Source organism: Sycon ciliatum, chromosome 2 (genome assembly GCF_964019385.1).
Source record: "Sycon ciliatum chromosome 2, ocSycCili1.1, whole genome shotgun sequence".
NCBI lineage: Eukaryota > Metazoa > Porifera > Calcarea > Leucosolenida > Sycettidae > Sycon > Sycon ciliatum.
The window spans coordinates 22,389,130-22,406,794 of NC_088644.1; the positions used below are offsets into that span (position 1 = coordinate 22,389,130).

The 17,665-nt window shown below is 48.3% G+C and overlaps 1 protein-coding gene across 2 annotated transcripts in view; it reads right to left on the reverse strand.

The window, feature by feature from the left end:
* LOC135809242 (multifunctional protein CAD-like) overlaps window positions 1-17,665 on the reverse strand; it is a 30,925-nt gene that overhangs the window by 7,051 nt on the left and 6,209 nt on the right. For both annotated transcript variants that reach the window (XM_065322538.1, XM_065322539.1), the window contains 20 exons: window positions 17,225-17,366; window positions 16,187-16,318; window positions 15,694-15,927; window positions 15,279-15,500; window positions 14,614-14,802; window positions 13,966-14,199; window positions 13,537-13,674; window positions 13,184-13,351; window positions 12,982-13,064; window positions 12,571-12,820; window positions 12,120-12,218; window positions 11,816-11,917; window positions 11,039-11,161; window positions 9,605-9,787; window positions 9,235-9,453; window positions 8,908-9,075; window positions 8,414-8,590; window positions 8,075-8,179; window positions 6,704-6,925; window positions 5,940-6,188 (listed from right to left, as the gene is read on the reverse strand). In XM_065322538.1, the coding sequence (XP_065178610.1) occupies window positions 5,940-6,188; window positions 6,704-6,925; window positions 8,075-8,179; window positions 8,414-8,590; window positions 8,908-9,075; window positions 9,235-9,453; window positions 9,605-9,787; window positions 11,039-11,161; window positions 11,816-11,917; window positions 12,120-12,218; window positions 12,571-12,820; window positions 12,982-13,064; window positions 13,184-13,351; window positions 13,537-13,674; window positions 13,966-14,199; window positions 14,614-14,802; window positions 15,279-15,500; window positions 15,694-15,927; window positions 16,187-16,318; window positions 17,225-17,366 (3,439 nt within the window). The remainder of the gene's footprint in view (window positions 1-5,939; window positions 6,189-6,703; window positions 6,926-8,074; window positions 8,180-8,413; window positions 8,591-8,907; window positions 9,076-9,234; window positions 9,454-9,604; window positions 9,788-11,038; window positions 11,162-11,815; window positions 11,918-12,119; window positions 12,219-12,570; window positions 12,821-12,981; window positions 13,065-13,183; window positions 13,352-13,536; window positions 13,675-13,965; window positions 14,200-14,613; window positions 14,803-15,278; window positions 15,501-15,693; window positions 15,928-16,186; window positions 16,319-17,224; window positions 17,367-17,665) is intronic.

A 17,665-nucleotide genomic window follows, 5' to 3' on the forward strand; every position in this document is an offset into this window, starting at 1 on the left:
ATGCATCGTCCGGGGGCTTCGCCCCCGGACCCCCGATCCCGCTACCGCCACTATCTACACACACATGCCACTACATAACAATCAATGTCCTCTGCCACCTCACCACCCATTTGCATTAACACGCTGTGCATAGCTATTAACAAAAGATATTTTATCAGGGATATACCATCATATTTCACTATTCAAGTAGAGTGGAAAGCAACTTATACCAGGCATACCAGAAAATCCACTGGGTTACTGATGTACGCACACAATTGGCAGAATACAAACTGAACCAAAAGACAATATTATAATAATTACATGTAGCACTAAAACAGGGGTGTGTTGCTCCCTACATGGGAGCTCACGCTTTTCCTACCGACTTGCCGAAGTCGCACCAACCTCTTCTTAGCACTAAAACATCTGCAAGAAATAATAATGTGGTGCAAAATGAAGAAAACGAAAATGATAACTCCAGAAAGCGCTAAAATACAAAATGAAGAATAAGGAAATTATAAGCCACATAGCGCTTAATAGAGCACCAAAAATAAAATGAAAATTGAAAGAGTAAAACCAACCCGATAAACCAAGAAATCAAAACAAACTAAACAAACGAATAACAACAATAGAATGATAATTGGCACTCAGATGCAACTACATGAAGAGCAAAATGAGTCAACATGCCTGCAGAATACAAAAGTGACCGTCAGTCAGCTTGCTACCAGGGAACAGCCCCGGGATGAACTCACCCATGGCAGACCACGATGCCTTGTGCCGCAGGACAGCAACCATTGGTCCCTTCTCACGGTGACGGTGGCTGTCGAACACAATAGCAAAGCCATGTGGTGTGAAGACAATGGCGATACACAACGGGTTGTGCACGAGCACTCCAGCAACGATGCGGTCACACTTCATGGCCATGTTGCCAGCTTTCTCCATCACACTTCTACAGGCTGCATTGTTGCGGATACCTAGATCACCATCTTTCATCACGCACACACCGTGGGAGACTGGCATGAGGTCCTTCGCATCATACACAGATAGGAAGGCACTGCTCAATCCAGCTGCGTCGTATGTGCGGTTTCCATCACGGATGCAGCCGATAAAGGTGCTGGTGCATGCAGGCGAGGGTGGTGCACCTGGGGCAGGCAACTCAAGCTGGCCACGTAATGCTCTTGACACAACATACGTAGCAATCACTGCACAAGCACTGCTACCACTTCTGCCATCTATACAACTCTGTGAGCATTCCATCGGCAAATAGTACTCACAGAGCTGCCCAACACGCCAAATCCGCCTGGAGATAGTAACAGCAGGCATATGCATAGATGGCGTAGCATTGGCTGGCACAGACTCCTGAGCAGGTGCGGCATTGACTGGCAGCGACACATTAGCAGGTACAGTGCTGGGTGGATGGGCCTGAGACGCAGAATCACTGCTCGACAATTCCGGCTCGGGCACTGCGTGTGCTGCAGGTATAGCAATGGTCTCTGGGTCCACGGGCTGCTGGTTTCCTACGGCACGGCCTGCAGCGACAGCAACATGGTGAGGCAGGCGCTCACGCATTTTCTCCGTCGGGCTGAACCCCTGGGAGGACTTATTCTGTGTGATGGTCATCAGCGACTGCAAAAGGTCTTCCTGCATTCGATTCCTTGTCTTCGTCTTATCCGCAGTCACTGCTGAGAACTGGCGCTCAATGTCGGCATTTGAATGTGGCAGAGCAAGAACAGCACGAGCCAATGACGACAACGTTGGGAACATTGCATCGCCGTTGATACCGGTTAGCCTCCCAATTGCATGCCAGTAGCGGTCAACTTCCGTGGGAAGGTTCTTGTGCGTGGTACACTGGTAGCACTGCCACTCTCGGACCAACGCATCCAGGCTGCCGGTACTCACAGCATGCGGAAACGCACGCGCCACATCCGCAACACTTTGAGCAGCACAGTCCTTTCCAGCTACAGGACAAAGGAACTCTAGCCCACGCAGCACTGGGCACGTTAGCGGCAGCCTTCTCCTGACCTGCACCACAGCCGTCTGGTAGAAACTGCGAACTCTGGTTGCAAACCGCTTTCGGCGTTCGTCCGGCAATGTGGCGAGCAATGCCATAGCGTCTGCCGAAATAATCATGTCTCGCCTTGACAGCTCCAACTCATCATCATAAATGTCAAGCTGAATCTCCGTATCAACGTTGCCATCTGCGCCACGTACTGCGGAAGCCTTCACGCAATTAAAGAGGAGCATTCTGTGCAGCTGGGCCTGGGACTTTGAAAGTAAGTGAACTTTCACGTCTTCACTTTGGAAACTGAGGTTGAATGTGACAAACAATGGGAGAACCTCTCCCAGAAACAGCAAATACGCTTTCGTTTCTGGTCGCTCCATCAATGACACCCAGTCCATTACGTTTTGCAGTTGGCAGACATCCGGGCACGACTGAAAGTAGTGGAGCAAGGCCTCCCACTGCTCCAGCATCCGCATTACAGATGCATGCAGGCTCAGCCATCTCGTCGGCGCAGGCTTGACTAGCTTGTGCTGCTTGACATCATACTCTTGTTGCACCTTCCTCAGGGCGGCAGTTCTTTTTGGAGACCGGTCAAAGAAGTACGCCACACGCTGAAGCCAGTCCTGGAAATTATCCGGTAGCAGGGCATCGCACGCAGCTTGTGCACACAGCTGTGCAACATGGCATACACAATGGAGGGTGTACGCATGGGGCTGCCTGGCAAGGATCCGGGTCATAACAGAATTGCGTGACCCTCGCATGACATTGGCACCGTCCGAGCAGTACCCAATGACATTGTCCCAGCTCAGTCCACCGTCTTCCAACATGGACGAGATGATACCGAAAATACTCTCTGCATTGGCTTGGTCCACGGGACGCAGGCCTAGGCTGTAGGTTCGGACACAGCCCTCATCGCTGTTGAACACTCTGACCGCAACAGCCACTTGCTCTTGTACAGAAACATCCGCGGACTCGTCGGGCATGATCGAGAAGTACGATCTTCGTAGTATCTGGAGGAGGTTGGAGTGCATATCCTCCGCAATTGTGTGCACCACGGCCGTCATCTTGGTCCTCGCAGCTTTCATCCCTGCAGCGATCTTCGAATCCGGGCACATAGCGGCTATCAGCGGTGTCAAGCGGTCTGCAGTTGCAATTGCCAGATGATTCTCAGCGAGGAAAAAACCCAGCTGCAAAACAGCGTTGCTGCATGCCACTGACATGGCATCTCGCTGCTTCGGGCCAGCTTTCACCTTGCGCAAATCTCCATGCAGTTCCCGACTTCGGACATTGGCCTTGTGGACATCCCGCCCCGCATGCTTCTTCAAGTCAGCGACTCCGCCGTTGTGATAACTAAGGTCGCAGCAGCAGACTATGCAAAAGGCCTTTCCTTCAGTCCGCTTGGATTTTGTCAACCAGCCAGACAACTCCGGTTCGGCCTCCCATTCCTTCATGTAAGCCTGGGACCATTTTACTCTCTTCCTTTTCGCTAGGGGACGTGGCGGGGAGTCTTCCCCGTCAGAGTCAGACTTAGACATCACACTGATAAAGCAAACTATCGGTATTTCTTTCTCAGCACGCTACGCTACACAAGTCAACTACATCACCTCCGACTCAAAACAAAAAGAGGAAGAAGAAGTCTCGTTGCTCCGGCATCTGGTACTTTTCACAAGGACACAACTCCGCCTTTATACGCTGCAGAGCACCAGCGCGCTGCATCATTGGCATGTTTTTTTGGTTGCTGTTTTCACCACAAAAGTCCTACTCCTGCCTTGATCTATTCATCGCCAGTATGGTGCAGTACACCTGCGCCTGGTGGGCTGCATCATACCGACAATGGGCGACATATCCAGTGGCAGTGTACGTGTGTGATGCTCTTTTCACATCGCGGGTGATATCGTATGTCCGAAGACGATTGGCTAGCTGTGTTCCAAGCCCGCAAGTCATACGAGTCGACTCCTGTGACTGAATCGTACTGAACATGACTGTATTACCGGTACTGTGACAGGGCGGGGCACCCATTTCGCCTCGCAGGTCGTACGTCTGGAGCCGTGGAGGGGCGACGTCTCTTGCTCCTCTTGGCTAGCTGCGTTGCAAGCAAGCAAGACAGATCTACGACTGAATCATGTATGGCCAGGGCGGGACACCACTGCGTGACTGAAGGGCTCGAGGTACTGTATTCGACTTTGCGAATGTCAATGGTGTTACCGGCACGGGCTTGTCCGAGCAGAATTATGAATACATGTACCGGTAATGATTGTCTGCATCATGTAGAATAAGATGGTCTAGACTAAAGCACTGACAGGATCTATTGCTAGGACAAGCGGCCTAAATGCGCACTGCCACGTAGTGACTACTAGTATTTCAGTCTATTTAGATCTACAGAATACAGTACCGCATGAACAGTCAGCGAAAGTCTCAGTTTACACTATTGACTACTGTACTTGTATTGAATTATTTGTGCGCGTGCATGCACCGGATCGCGTAGCAGTGCATGCAGTACATCACTCATCAGTCTGATTGTACATGACTCGTTGTATACAGCCTGGTGCATGCATGCAAACACAGCATACAATGTATGTCATGTAGATCTATGACTTGTGCCATGGCGCCAGTGCATGAAAGAAGAAAGACACACTTAGCGCTATCGGAGTATCGGGTATCGACTATCCACGTATCGTGTGACCTACAGTGTGTACAGACACTGCTACAGAGAGTTCTACAAAAAAAAGTAGACTTACTGCATGGCCCACGCTCGATCGGACTGGCCCAGTTAGCATCCGGATGCGATCCAAAGCGCGACGGGTAGATCTACGGATCACTGCACACTGACTGCCGCATGCCGCTGGCTGCACTGGCACTGGCGCTGCATGCACAGGGCCGCGTGCATGCACTGCATGCACTGGGCCGAGTGCATGCGCGATATGCGGGGCACTGCAGTGACTGCACACTACGACTAGTCGACTACGTACGAGTAGATCTACGTGTGCATGCATGCACTGCCGCATGCCGGTGCACCGGCACGAGTGCAAGTGCAGTGCGTATGAGTCGAGTACGGTCGTACTGACAAAAGTCAGAGCGTCCGATCGAACTTCAAATTGTTCGAAGGCTGAGTGTCCCGGTCTTGTTCAGTTGGATAAAAGCTACTTTGCTTGATGACTCCAGGTTTTCTCGAGCCAGACGATGATATCGCTTAGCACCTGAGGAGAGAGCTGTCTATGGAAAATACTCGTGATGATCAGAAAAAACAAAAAAATCTGAACCATGTTTTCTAGACCAAGAAGGTCAAAATTGGACTTTTCAGGGCTATTGTCGGCAGGAGAAGGTCAATTGTCGGCAGGTCCTGACAAGCCTCCAAAATCGGCAGTCTACCGACATGTCGGCAGGTGTGGCAACACAGATCATCATAAGGCCGTACTGGTGGAAGAGAGCAAGAGTCAGCGAGTTCTATCATGGGCAGCTACTAACGACGAAGACATATCCTTGCCCATCCAAGACAAAGCATTATCCAATCAAGACAACCTCGGTCAACCACATGTGGCCACCAGAAACACAACCGAATGAATATCACAGCAATCAGATCTTATCCATTATGGTTATACAGGCAGACCTCGCTTATCCGGTCCTCTTTTACCCGGATCCCTCGTCATCCGGAAGAAAATCGTTGGTCACCGATTTACAGCATATTCCATGCATACATACAGTATGGGTGTTGGATTATCCGGTTCCCTCTCCTATCTGGATATGTTTTGTGGAAAACGGATGTGTGCGGTTAAGCGAGGTCTGACTGTAGTGTATTTCCGTGTTACGTAAGACTCTCAGATGTGCATATCATTGGGTCCCGAGACACCCGGATAAAAGACTGGCAGTCCGGTAACATAATAAATGCAAGGTTGTCAAAAGCAGTACCTAATGTACTATAGTATGTTATAACCAGGGTACGTTTATACAACTTTCACTTTACCTTATGCGCCATCTTGAAGTGCTTGAGGTTGGTGAGCGGCGGGTTGGTGTTGGGCATGCACAGCATAGTGGTGACTCCGCCAGCAAGAGCAGCCCGGCTGCAGCTCTCAAACGTCTCCTTGTGCTCACCGCCCGGCTCGCGAGCATGCACATGTACATCGATCAGACCGGGCAGTCTCACTGTATGATGCGTGGTGATGCAGTCAACGTGTGGCTTCATCAGTGGAACACCACCAACCCTCTTCAAAGCCTGTTCACACAAACGCAAGCAAATTGGCATGTTAGCGAAGTGCACCACACAGCACGTACACACGCACGCACGCACACACACACGTAGCCAAAGCAGGGTACTATAATCAAGAACTGCCGTCTACATACTACCAAACCGTGTGCCGAAAATGTATCCAGTTCCAAATCGTGCACCTTACACTCTTGAATACAGATACTGCCCGAAATACGTACCCCAATGCAATGAAATCTGATTGCATGCATACATGTCTGGATCATGGTGTATGGTAAGCTCTACAAGTATAATGCATTCACATACCACCAAAAATGTACGTGAAAGAATATGTACTACCGAGAGAACAGTGCCAGGCAATCGGATTGTAAGTCAATACATACTCATTCAGCGAAATAGTATCAACAAGGCAGGCACCTCAGAAGTTTGGAGAAGAGCAGACCGTGGACGAGTTTGCCAAATACAGCCCAAGCGGGCACGGCAGAGTAAGTTAGTCAACAGGAGTGACTACGGTGGAAGCATACCTCAATGAAGAGCTTGGCAGCCTTGACGTCAGTGATGAGCGGCACATCATAGTCAACAGCCATGCGGCGGGTCATATAGCCCTTGGTCACAGTCGGAGTGGGCTTGCGAGCACCCGTTGGCAGGTTGATGACCAGGTCGAACTTGTGATTTGCCAGGTAGTCAGCAATGCTTCCTGGTGCAGGCGTACCTTCTTCAAATGGCCAGTTCTCCACGACCTTCACCTACAAGTTCACATTGATGTAGAATACAGGCGTTAGGTAAATACCGAAAATGCCGCAGCTGTTGGGATACTCTCCAGTGAAGAGATACTGCTTTGGAATCATGGCCTTCAGTCTGCTAAACGCATGTGGAGCCAAAACACCTGTTTGTATTATGACAAAGAAATGAAAGCAACTACATGTACAGAATCCCAACTCAAATCTGATCAACCATCGCTTTGACCAGTAGCAAGTCGTCAATCATGCAGTATATTTCTTTCAGATTGTGCGCCTTTGCATAGATAACCCCAGTGACCACACAAAGGAAAACAGAACTTCCCGTATGTCACGTGATTGTCGCCTTGGAGTGGACCAATGACAGATGAAACAGCGCGGGCTGGAAAGCGCGGTCCTGCCTGCTCAAAGGTGATGGAACTGGATCCACTGCCCGTCGTCAAGTGACGACGGGCAGGAACGGATTCCACTGCCCGTCGGCAAGTAACGACGGGCAGGAACGGATTCCACTGCCCGTCGTCACTGGACTGACTCTCTACGAGTACTTCATGGTTTTTCATAGGTTACTAATAAAATAAAGAAAGCAGATGAGCGACTGTTTGCAACCACAACTGTCATCATGGCGCTCCAACATTTGATCTGGAACTGGGAGAAAAGAAGCCCCTTTTTTGAACGATATTGGCGATGTGAATGAGCTCCTCCGAAAGGTTGAGGTTGAGACTGAAACTTTTATTGCGGAGTCGCTCGCGAAGGAGATCTTGGACGAGCCGGATGAGCCTCAACCAAAGCGCGCAATGCTCAGCAAACTGCAGGACCCGCGCAATTATTTGCCGAGGTTTCCGATCAAGACGTGGGAAGAATCTGTAGGAACAGAACAGCCAGAATGCCTGATGCCCAGTCGACAACGCATGTCAATGACCCCACGAGAAAAAAAGCACTATGGACTACTACGAAAAAACTGTACCAGAAAACAATCACAAAACACAATGCAGGTGTGTCTGTCATGTATCTCTTTATTTGGCTTGGGTGCACACGGGAAACACGTTCCAGTCACTCATACTCGGCCAGTACCGCTGTTCATCCAGCCCTTGCCGCTATCGCGGCGCGGGCTGGATTCCGCGGTACTGCCCTCGTACTCGTGCAGGAACCTGTACTTACAGGGATGTTTCGGTTCAAGTAGAACTGGGCAGTGCCTGGACTACCGTATAGCTCATACTTCATTAAATGAAGAGTGCGAACTGCTTCCAGCATCTCATCACGATTCTGACCAGCAGAAATAAACACACACAAATAGTCAAATACACATGGTGTTGGAAGAAGATGGAGAAAACGTGAACAACTTGCATTGGTCGCTGTGCTAAAACAATAGCACCACAGGGGAAGAGAGAAGACACAACACATGCAGGTTCTTTATCGGCATTGCCAAATCACAACGATATAGCCAAGATGTGATCCATAGCAGAATATAGGAACAAGTCATGTAACATTCCAACTCACCTTTCCGAAAGAAAGCAGGATGGATTTTTTGGGGATCTTGAAGCCTGTGCTCAACATTGCCTTCAGATAAGCCTCATAGCGATTCTCACCGAAGCAGGCAACTTCACCAGTGCTGGACATCTCCACACCGAGCATAACATCAGCACCAGCGAGACGAGAGAAAGAGAACTGGGGTACCTGAGAACAAATAAGTACACACAAATCGACAGAGGATGAAGTACTGTACGACACAAACACAAGTCGAACCTTCCTCAAAGAGCTCACAAAACAGCACAATAATATACCATGTACACTTTACCATGTGCTCTCGTCACAAGAGAAGCACACAGATCTGCAAATTCACTGCATGCACACCCGTGATAATCTCTTACAGCAACACTTGTGGAAAACATCCGAACGAAACAGATCAAGGTGTGCGCCAGGATACTGCCGAAGCAAGTGAATCGACTCGCAGTGCACACCTGGCCTACCACATCATGGGCACGGTCACATACCTTAACACCCACGCGGCCATCACCAGACAGATCGGTGGGGACGTCGACATTACCGTTGACGATCACACCAGTTGCGAGAGCAATGAAGTCGGTGTTCAGTGTCTTGGAGACGAAGGGGAAGGAGCGCGATACACGCAAGTTGCACTCAATCACCTTCAGCTGGTTGTTCTGCACACAAGAAAGCAAATGCACAAACGACACTCGGTTGCTGTGATATCACTTGAATAGTCCCAGAAGTACATGTGGATCAAGCCACTGTGCCCATGAATTCACAAAACTACCGGACCTCATCTTCTGCACGCCAATGCAGTCTTCTCGCTCGCTCACCTTTGCAATGAGCTGCATGTTGAACGGACCGGTGACATCAAGGGCACGGCCAATGGCGTACACAATGTTGTGAATGCGGTTTCTCGTCTCATCGTTCAGGCCCTGCGCTGGTAGGATCAGAGAGGCATCGCCGGAATGTACACCGGCGTTCTCCACGTGCTCTGAAATTGCCATGCACAGGACTTCGCCGTTCCTCGCCACGGCATCCACATCGATTTCCTGAAAAAAGCAAAAATGAGCAATGTACATACACAATACAGCAATTAACGCTAAATCTACTAACTATTGGGATGAGAGGAACTCGTTCTGAAGTAGATCTTTTGCAATAGGAAAGACACAAACCTAGTGCAGCCACACAAGCAGCGCTAACCTTGGCCTCCAAGATGAACTTGGTAATGACAACCGGGTATTCCTTGGACACCTTGCCAGCACGGGTCAGGTAGATCTGCAGGTCGTCCTCGTTGTAGGCCACGCTCATAGCAGCACCGCTCAACACGTACGACGGTCGCACCAAGACAGGGAAGCGCACAGCCTTGCAGAACTCAAGGGCAGCCTGGAACAACAATAAAGCAAAAAAGGCCAATAGCGGAACATGTTAGACCTGGGGAGCCTATCAAATAAAGCGGATATCGCAAGCGCTCCATTCACATAATTATACTGGTTGCGTTGGTGCTAGGGTATTGGCAACAGTTGCAACTATTGGCATAGTTTCATGGTCATTCGTCACAGAAGTTTTTATTTCTGAAAGAATTTGTTTATTTTTAGTGTTGAAACGATCTCACCGGATACTCGTTAGCTCACTCGCCAGAAACTCGGCTCGTTTGTGCGGCCAGCTCGTTTGCACTAACGAACACCGTACACATGGCAGAACATGTCGACCGGGGAGTCGTAAAATATTTTACGACTCCCTAGGCCCTGGTCGATCGAGAGTCCAGTCCCGATCCCGCGCAAAGTGAAAATCACTCGCAGTTACAGGTGACTGTATGCCTGCACGACACTTGAGTTGTTTCAGTTGTCGTTGCATTTTTGGTGTGGACTCTACTGATGTCTTGTTCCGCATCTGCTGACCTGTCGCAGGATATGCTTCGGTCACCTCTCCATTCGAGTGAAAGTTACGCTCAGTCGTTTGGAAGTTTTCTCCCGCGATGCAGCGAAGACCAGGGCTACTTGCAATCTTTGCAAAACGGTCTATTCTTACAAAGGCTAATATAATCGACGACGGCGCTGAAAAGACATCTCGACACCAAACAGCAGTCCGAAGTGAAGCAGCAGCAACCCCAAATGCCGGCGGTGATAATTTGAACCAGCTGAAAAAAATCGAACTTAGAAAAAAATTATTCAAAAAAATAATCATAATTATTTGCCACATCAATGAAACTCGTTAGCTCGCTCGATAGCTTGCTCGTTAGTGAAACTGATCGCTCGTTTGCTATAGATACGCTCGTTTCAACTCTATTTATTTTGGCAGTTTAGGAGGCAGGAGTTGAATGCTGATCCTGAATCTGCTATACAAATTCGGGGTCACCACATTCACTCGTGTAATATTGATTCTCAAACATGGGAATGGGGGAATGCAACATTTTCTACAACTTTGGACACCAGGAGCCATGCTACTAAGACACATGCAGATAGCGAGCTTTGTTCTCTCATGCAGACCAACACACGGTGACACCAGTGTGTATGTTGGTGGCCGGAGAGCATTGGCATACAGTGGATAAACATTACGCATGCACACAAGGTAGAAAGATAGATGATGGCAGTGGGAAAGGGAGAGATAGGAAAACAAAAGGGCACATGCACATACATCCAGGTCAGTGAGTTCCCTCCATTGCGGCTGTTGGATACCAATGTTGTCAAGCAGACGCGAGAACTTGAATCGGTTCTCAGCATTGTCAATACACTCGGGAGAAGTACCAAGGATGCGAACCTGAAGTGACAGATCACAGAAGCCAAGGTAAGAACAAGAGGATATTTCACGCAACAGTAGTAATGCAATACAACTAGAAACGCTGTGATGGACATAAAATAAATCCACTGGCAGCACACTGTAGCCTGGCACATCAATCCAACACCACCATGGGCGGATGGAGCCAGACAGAAACCCTGGCAAACTACTATAGCTACCTTTTCTAACACCAGTGACAAGACCAATCACGGTTACAATGGTGGGAAAGGAGGCAGCAAGGGCAATGCTACCAGCAATACATGTACTAGTGCTTCGAAGTATCGGGTTATTGTAGAACATCCTGACCAACTAGTTATAATTGAGCAAAGCCGAAGAAAGGGATGCTACTCCGAACTTCACCCCAACATCACATATGTAGCTGTCCTTCACTCAGCCAAATCAGAGAGTAGCACAACAATATGGCACAAGGGAACATTGCCAGCAATTCCCTGCTATTTGCAACCACTTCAGTACAGTAAAAGAAAAGAAAAGTTCACACATTCGCGCTACCACCGGCTATACATGTGTTGAGAAACACACCCATTCAGTACAGTGCAGTTCATACTCCTCCAGCATGTCTATGAACAAGAGAAAATACAGCCAGGAGCCAGGGAGCATTGTTCCACCACTCTTTACCTTCTGCCTGTGCAAAGCCATAGCGATGTTGTTAGGGAGTTGGCCACCCATGGAGAGGATCATGCCATCGGGGCATTCCATGTCGTAGATGTCCATTGAAGTCTAAGCAAGAGATTGAGAGCAAACACAATGAAGACAACAGTAATGGGCTATTCAAATGAATAGAGCAACATACTCACTACACAGAATACTGACTGAGAGAGCAGTGGGGACCAACATGATTAGGAGGTAGCTGTGCACCGCGGACCAAAAGCCACATGCAGAATATCAGATAGCTATCAGCTGCACTGTATAGTGTACTCACCTCGAACGAGATCTCCTCAAAGTACAGACGATCGCACTCATCGTAGTCAGTACTGACGGTCTCCGGGTTACAGTTGACCATGATAGTATAGTAGCCACGCTATTAAACAAACACACACACATCAACGGGAAGCAAATACATTGTATTATACAGGGGCTGGTGGAAGCAAACACGCAGACACCACACAATCCCAAAGCAAGCATAGGAATACTTTCAAGTCGAGTACTAGGGGAATTTCCTGAAGATGCTCACTGAGGCAAACTTGATTATTTTGTAGTGAGAGACCAAGAAGAGTGGAAGAATTCATGAATGTACAATGACAAGCCAGAGACAATTGACCCCCATATTGTGCAGACGGTTCTTCCTACGCAAATAACAAACCTAAACACTAACAAGAAAGCGAAACAACAGCATGTACAACCTGGACACTGAGATGGATATCATAACTCACTCGTCTCAGCTCGCGGATGCAGCCCACACCACACCAGTCAAACTCAACAGAGCTGCCAATGCGGTAGACACCAGAGCCAAGCACCATCACGTAGTTGGAGTTGCCAAAGGTGACGTCGTTGTGTTCGCCGTGGTACGTCAGATACAGGTAGTTGGTTGCAGCCGGGTACTCTGCAGCAACAGTATCAATCTGTTTGACGTTGGGCACAACATTCACTGCCTTACGCTGTTGACGAACTGCAATCTCGGTGCTGCAAAGGCATACGAACAGCAAGAAATAAAAAGAAGGGTGTCAGTTGAAATGAAGGGTCCATCCACAGACGTTCAAGCTATATGTGAATGTCAGCAATACAACCATCGTACCTTCAAATAAAGACCAGATACTGAGGTCAAAAGGCAAGCTAAAACCTACCTTCCCATGACGTGAGCAATCTGCTTGTCTGAGAAACCACGCTTCTTGGCGCCCAGAAGCAACTGGCGGTCAGCAACTTCCATCTATAGGAAACAACCGGCAGACACACACAGTGATCAGTAATCCTACGACGGAAGAAGTAGGGAAAAGAGACAATCAAGTCCTCAGATGCCAGCAAAAAAACAAGAAACACGGCCCTTACCTTGACACCGCACGTGGAGAGCATGAGGCCATACTTGATGATGTTCTCCATTCGATACAGGAACCAGCGATCAATGCGAGTAAGCTCATGCAGACGGTCGACTGTGTAACCTTCGTGCAGTGCTTTGGCCAGCACAAAGATGCGTTTGTCCGATGGATTGCACAAGACCTGCAGGAAAGCAAGGCACAGACACAAGGACTAAGTGGCCGGCGAAACAATTCAAAGCTATTACATATGGATCCAAACTTGTTGTGACCATTTAGAGAAATGAAAGGAAGAGGATGGGAAGAACACATGCAGATGGTAGCCAAGAACACAGTACACCAGATTATATAAATACAAATAAAATTTACCTCCTCGGAAAGCTCCACAACAGAGTGATCGAATCCCATCACATTCTCGTCCACCATACGAAGTGCTTTCTGCAACGCTTCCTCAAATGTGCGTCCAATGGCCATTCCCTCTCCAACAGACTTCATAGAGCTACCGAGCTGCAGTAAGGAAGACGCAGGACATGGCGACATGAAGAGAAGAAACTCGGAAGCATAATCAGGGTTACTCGGGGTAGTTTGAAAGAGTGTTTTATGTACCTGAGTGAACAGCGATACACAACATACTGCAGAGGGTAGGCTGCTTTGCTGTAAAAAGCAATAGCAGGGAATGTGCGCTATCATGATCAGTATAACTCGGCAACACCAACTTCTGCTGAAGAAAGCTAAAGTAAACTACTACATACATTGTAGAAATATGGATGACAACATGAGCGAAGATGGCCAACACACCTTGTTGTTGACACGGATGAACTTTCCAAGATCCCAGCGTGGCACCTTGACGACTATGTAGTCAAGACTGGGCTCAAAGCAGGCGGTGGTTGAGTTGGTAACCGAGTTCTTCAGGTCAGTCAACGGCTTGCCAAGCGCCAGCTTAGCAGCTACGTAGGCCAATGGGTATCCAGTGGCTTTGCTGGCCAGGGCAGAGCTTCTTGAGAGACGGGCATTCATCTCAATAATGTAGTACTGTGCAGGACAAGAGAGAAGGAGAGAGAGAGAGAGAGAGAGAGAGAGAGAGAGAGAGAGAGAGAGAGAGAGAGAGAGAGAGAGAGAGAGAGAGAGAGAGAGAGAGAGAGAGAGAGACACACACATACACACAGCGAGCAGGACAAAGCGCAACACAGTTGGCACAGTACTCTTGCACAAAAACAAGAGCCGAACCATACACGACCCCATTACCACAGGCAGAGTGAGTAGCCTCACAACACCCGAACAAGTGACACAACCTGTATCCAGCCAATAACAAATAAGCACAGAAGTTAATCATTGTGTCTGAAAACAAGAGGTGCAAAGAGTTCTTGTGTGACGTCACAGAATTACCAAAGACCTCGCCAGAAAGCAGGAGGAAGAAAAGTGTAAGAACTACTAAGAAGCACTGACCTGGTTCGAATCTGGGTTCATGCAGTACTGGATGTTGCATTCACCTACGATTCCGATACGTCGAGCTACCTTGATGGCAGTGGTTCTCAGTGTGTTGTACTCAAGGTTGGTGAGGGTCTGGCTGGGCGCAACAACAATGCTCTCACCGGTGTGAATACCGAGAGGATCTACATTCTCCATGTTGCACACCTACAAGCACATAACAGAAAGAGCAGCATAAAAGATTAGCCAGCGGCTAGTCAACCAACCCACCCTATCAAGCTACAAGATCCAGTCAAGTACAGAACACCATGCAGCAAATAGCATTACGCTTGCAAATGTTCGGACTTTGATCCCATCATACTCATCACTATTGTAAACACTTCCTGTAACAATTCTGTAGTTCATGCTAAGGCCGAACCAGGCACAAAACCCCAATTCTAATTCACCCGGAAATGGGTTTCTGACCAGCATAACATCAGTACCACGACCAATGCGAAGTCCAAAAAAATAACTCTGTTATGGTCTGCGTTATGGGGAAATAAACATCAAAAACACAATGGGAAGAGCATGGCAAAAATCTGAAAAGGTCGAAAGCAAGATGATCATCTTTTTCTGAACGGATTGCAAGGATGTCAAATACGACAAGTACGCACAGTAGGAAAGCAAAGAACAGGCTCACTTACAGTGATGCAGTTATCCATGGCGTCACGGACGACTTCATACTCAATCTCCTTCCAGCCTCTCAGTGACTTGTCAATGGTCACCTGACCACCCTGCGAGACAACTCTCTGCGACAGTGCGGTCAGCTCCACGGGGTTGGCAGCGAAGCCAGAGCCAAGCCCACCAAGAGCAAAGCCAGAGCGCACCAGCACTGGGTAGCCAATGCGTTCAGCAGCAGCCAATGCCTAGACAAGATAATAGACCAGGAAAAAGGTTAAACATGACTTCCTGATCGCCGTACTAAGCGACTACAATAGCAGCAGTTTTCCTTGCAAGAGGCCGTCAACATGAGCACACCGATGAAAGACACACACATTGGCAGCTTAATACACATAATACCAAACAAGGTACTCCTTCTTTCATCAGTAGGACACTTACATCTTCGACACTAGATGCAGTTTCACTGGGTGCAACATACTCGTTGATCTGTGCCAGCTCATCAGCAAACTTTTGCCTATCCTCGGTGTTGATGATAGCATTCACAGGGGTACCAAGAACTTCAACGCCATAGCGCTCCAGCACACCTGACTTGGTCAGCTTGATACCGCAGTTCAGAGCTGTTTGTCCACCAAACGACAAAAGAATGCCGTCGGGACGCTCATGCTCGATAACCTATGCATTGCAGGAATCAACATATAAATGGGGTACATTTAGCAACTCGGAAACAAGACAAATATCCTAAAATGTCACATAGAAAGGAAGAGCTGTCCAAACAAACCAACAACACAACCAGCACATAAAAATGAGACCAGTGACAAACATCACATAGGAGTAACACTGGCACCTGTAAGTGAAATGCATTGCCAGCATATAGGAAAATCAAAGTAGTCGCCAAGAGCAAGCAAAACTGTAATCGTCCCCACCCTCTTACTTGCTCCACATAGTGAGGCGTGATGGGAAGGAAGTAGATGTTATCTGCCATGCCCTTCGACGTCTGTACAGTGGCAACGTTTGGGTTGATCAGAACAACGCGCAGGCCCTCCTCCTTCAGAGCTTTGATAGCCTGCACAAACACCATTCAACACAAACACAGATACAAACACATATCAGGTTCGGCCTCATTTTCTGACGAGTCCACGAAGGACGAAACAGTTCTGTCCGCAGATTGAGTATTTCGCTCCTGCTCTTGTAGCAGTTGAGCACTCTCATGTGGGGCAGTGCCTTTGCTGTTTGCGTTATGCAGAGCTCACTGACTTGTCAGTTCGAGCACTCTGGCAAGGTACGTTCGGGCCTGGTTTAAATCTGGCTTTGGAAAGTTTATTTTTCATTGCTATCAGGTTCGGCCTCATTTTCTCTGTGCTGCGCTGAGGAGTCCACAAAGGACGAAACAGTTCTGTCCGCAGATTGAGGATACAAACACATAAATTCTAACCCATGGTCCAGAACACATGCTTGCCAGCTTTTCCTGCCAGCCTGCTCTCGGCATGTCAACATACACGACCACGTGCTTCTGTTGCTCATTGTTATGGTATTATCTCGTGGTGAAGAAGCTCGGCTCTAACAAAATCTGGTGCTTTTCAAGAGTTGTCTACACATTCTGTGTGCGTGTGTGTGCATGTGCATGTGGGCGCGAGTGTGTGTGATATGGCACTTGTCTCGATTTACAACACATACTACTACAGCTGGTGTCGGTGCAATTCGACCCAGAGTGCACATTTGGTACAATCAATTTGCACAGCCTTTGATGCCCTGGAAGTGGAACGGACATACACATGTAAAAATACAATGTGATCGGAAGGTGTCCAGGGAGCCAGCTTTAGACTTCGGATCGGATTTCACCGAGCGCAACTGTAGTATCACAAACCCCTACATTTGAGTTCACATCACAGTCAATGCCTTCAATCTCATCCAATCTCAAAGCAAGAAAGCACATCAAGGAACAATAAAACTTAAAAAGGTGAAAGGTTACCTGTGATCCAGAGTAGTCAAACTCTCCAGCCTGACCAATGGACAAACCACCGGAGCCCAACACAAGCACCTTGGACACCTTGGCGTTAAACTTGGGTTTCTCTGCCTGGTAGCGAGTCACAAGGTTGTTGTAGACAGAAGGTCTGGAAAAACACAAACACGAAAGTCACAGAAAGAAATTATGATCGCTATTCGAACGTGGCCATACTGTGAAACTGGACAACATGACTTGAAAGAATTACCATAAAAAGTACAGTCAACAGCGTATAACGACACTCTGCGGGGCATCAGGAAAGTGTCCTTATTCGTGAAGTGTCGTTATACCCGAAGCTCATTATATGTAGGACAACATGTTACGAGTTACGACTAACTGTCCACCAACATAACCAGATCTTATACAGTCAGCGAGTGCGACCATAAATGATAATTCACCATAATTTAA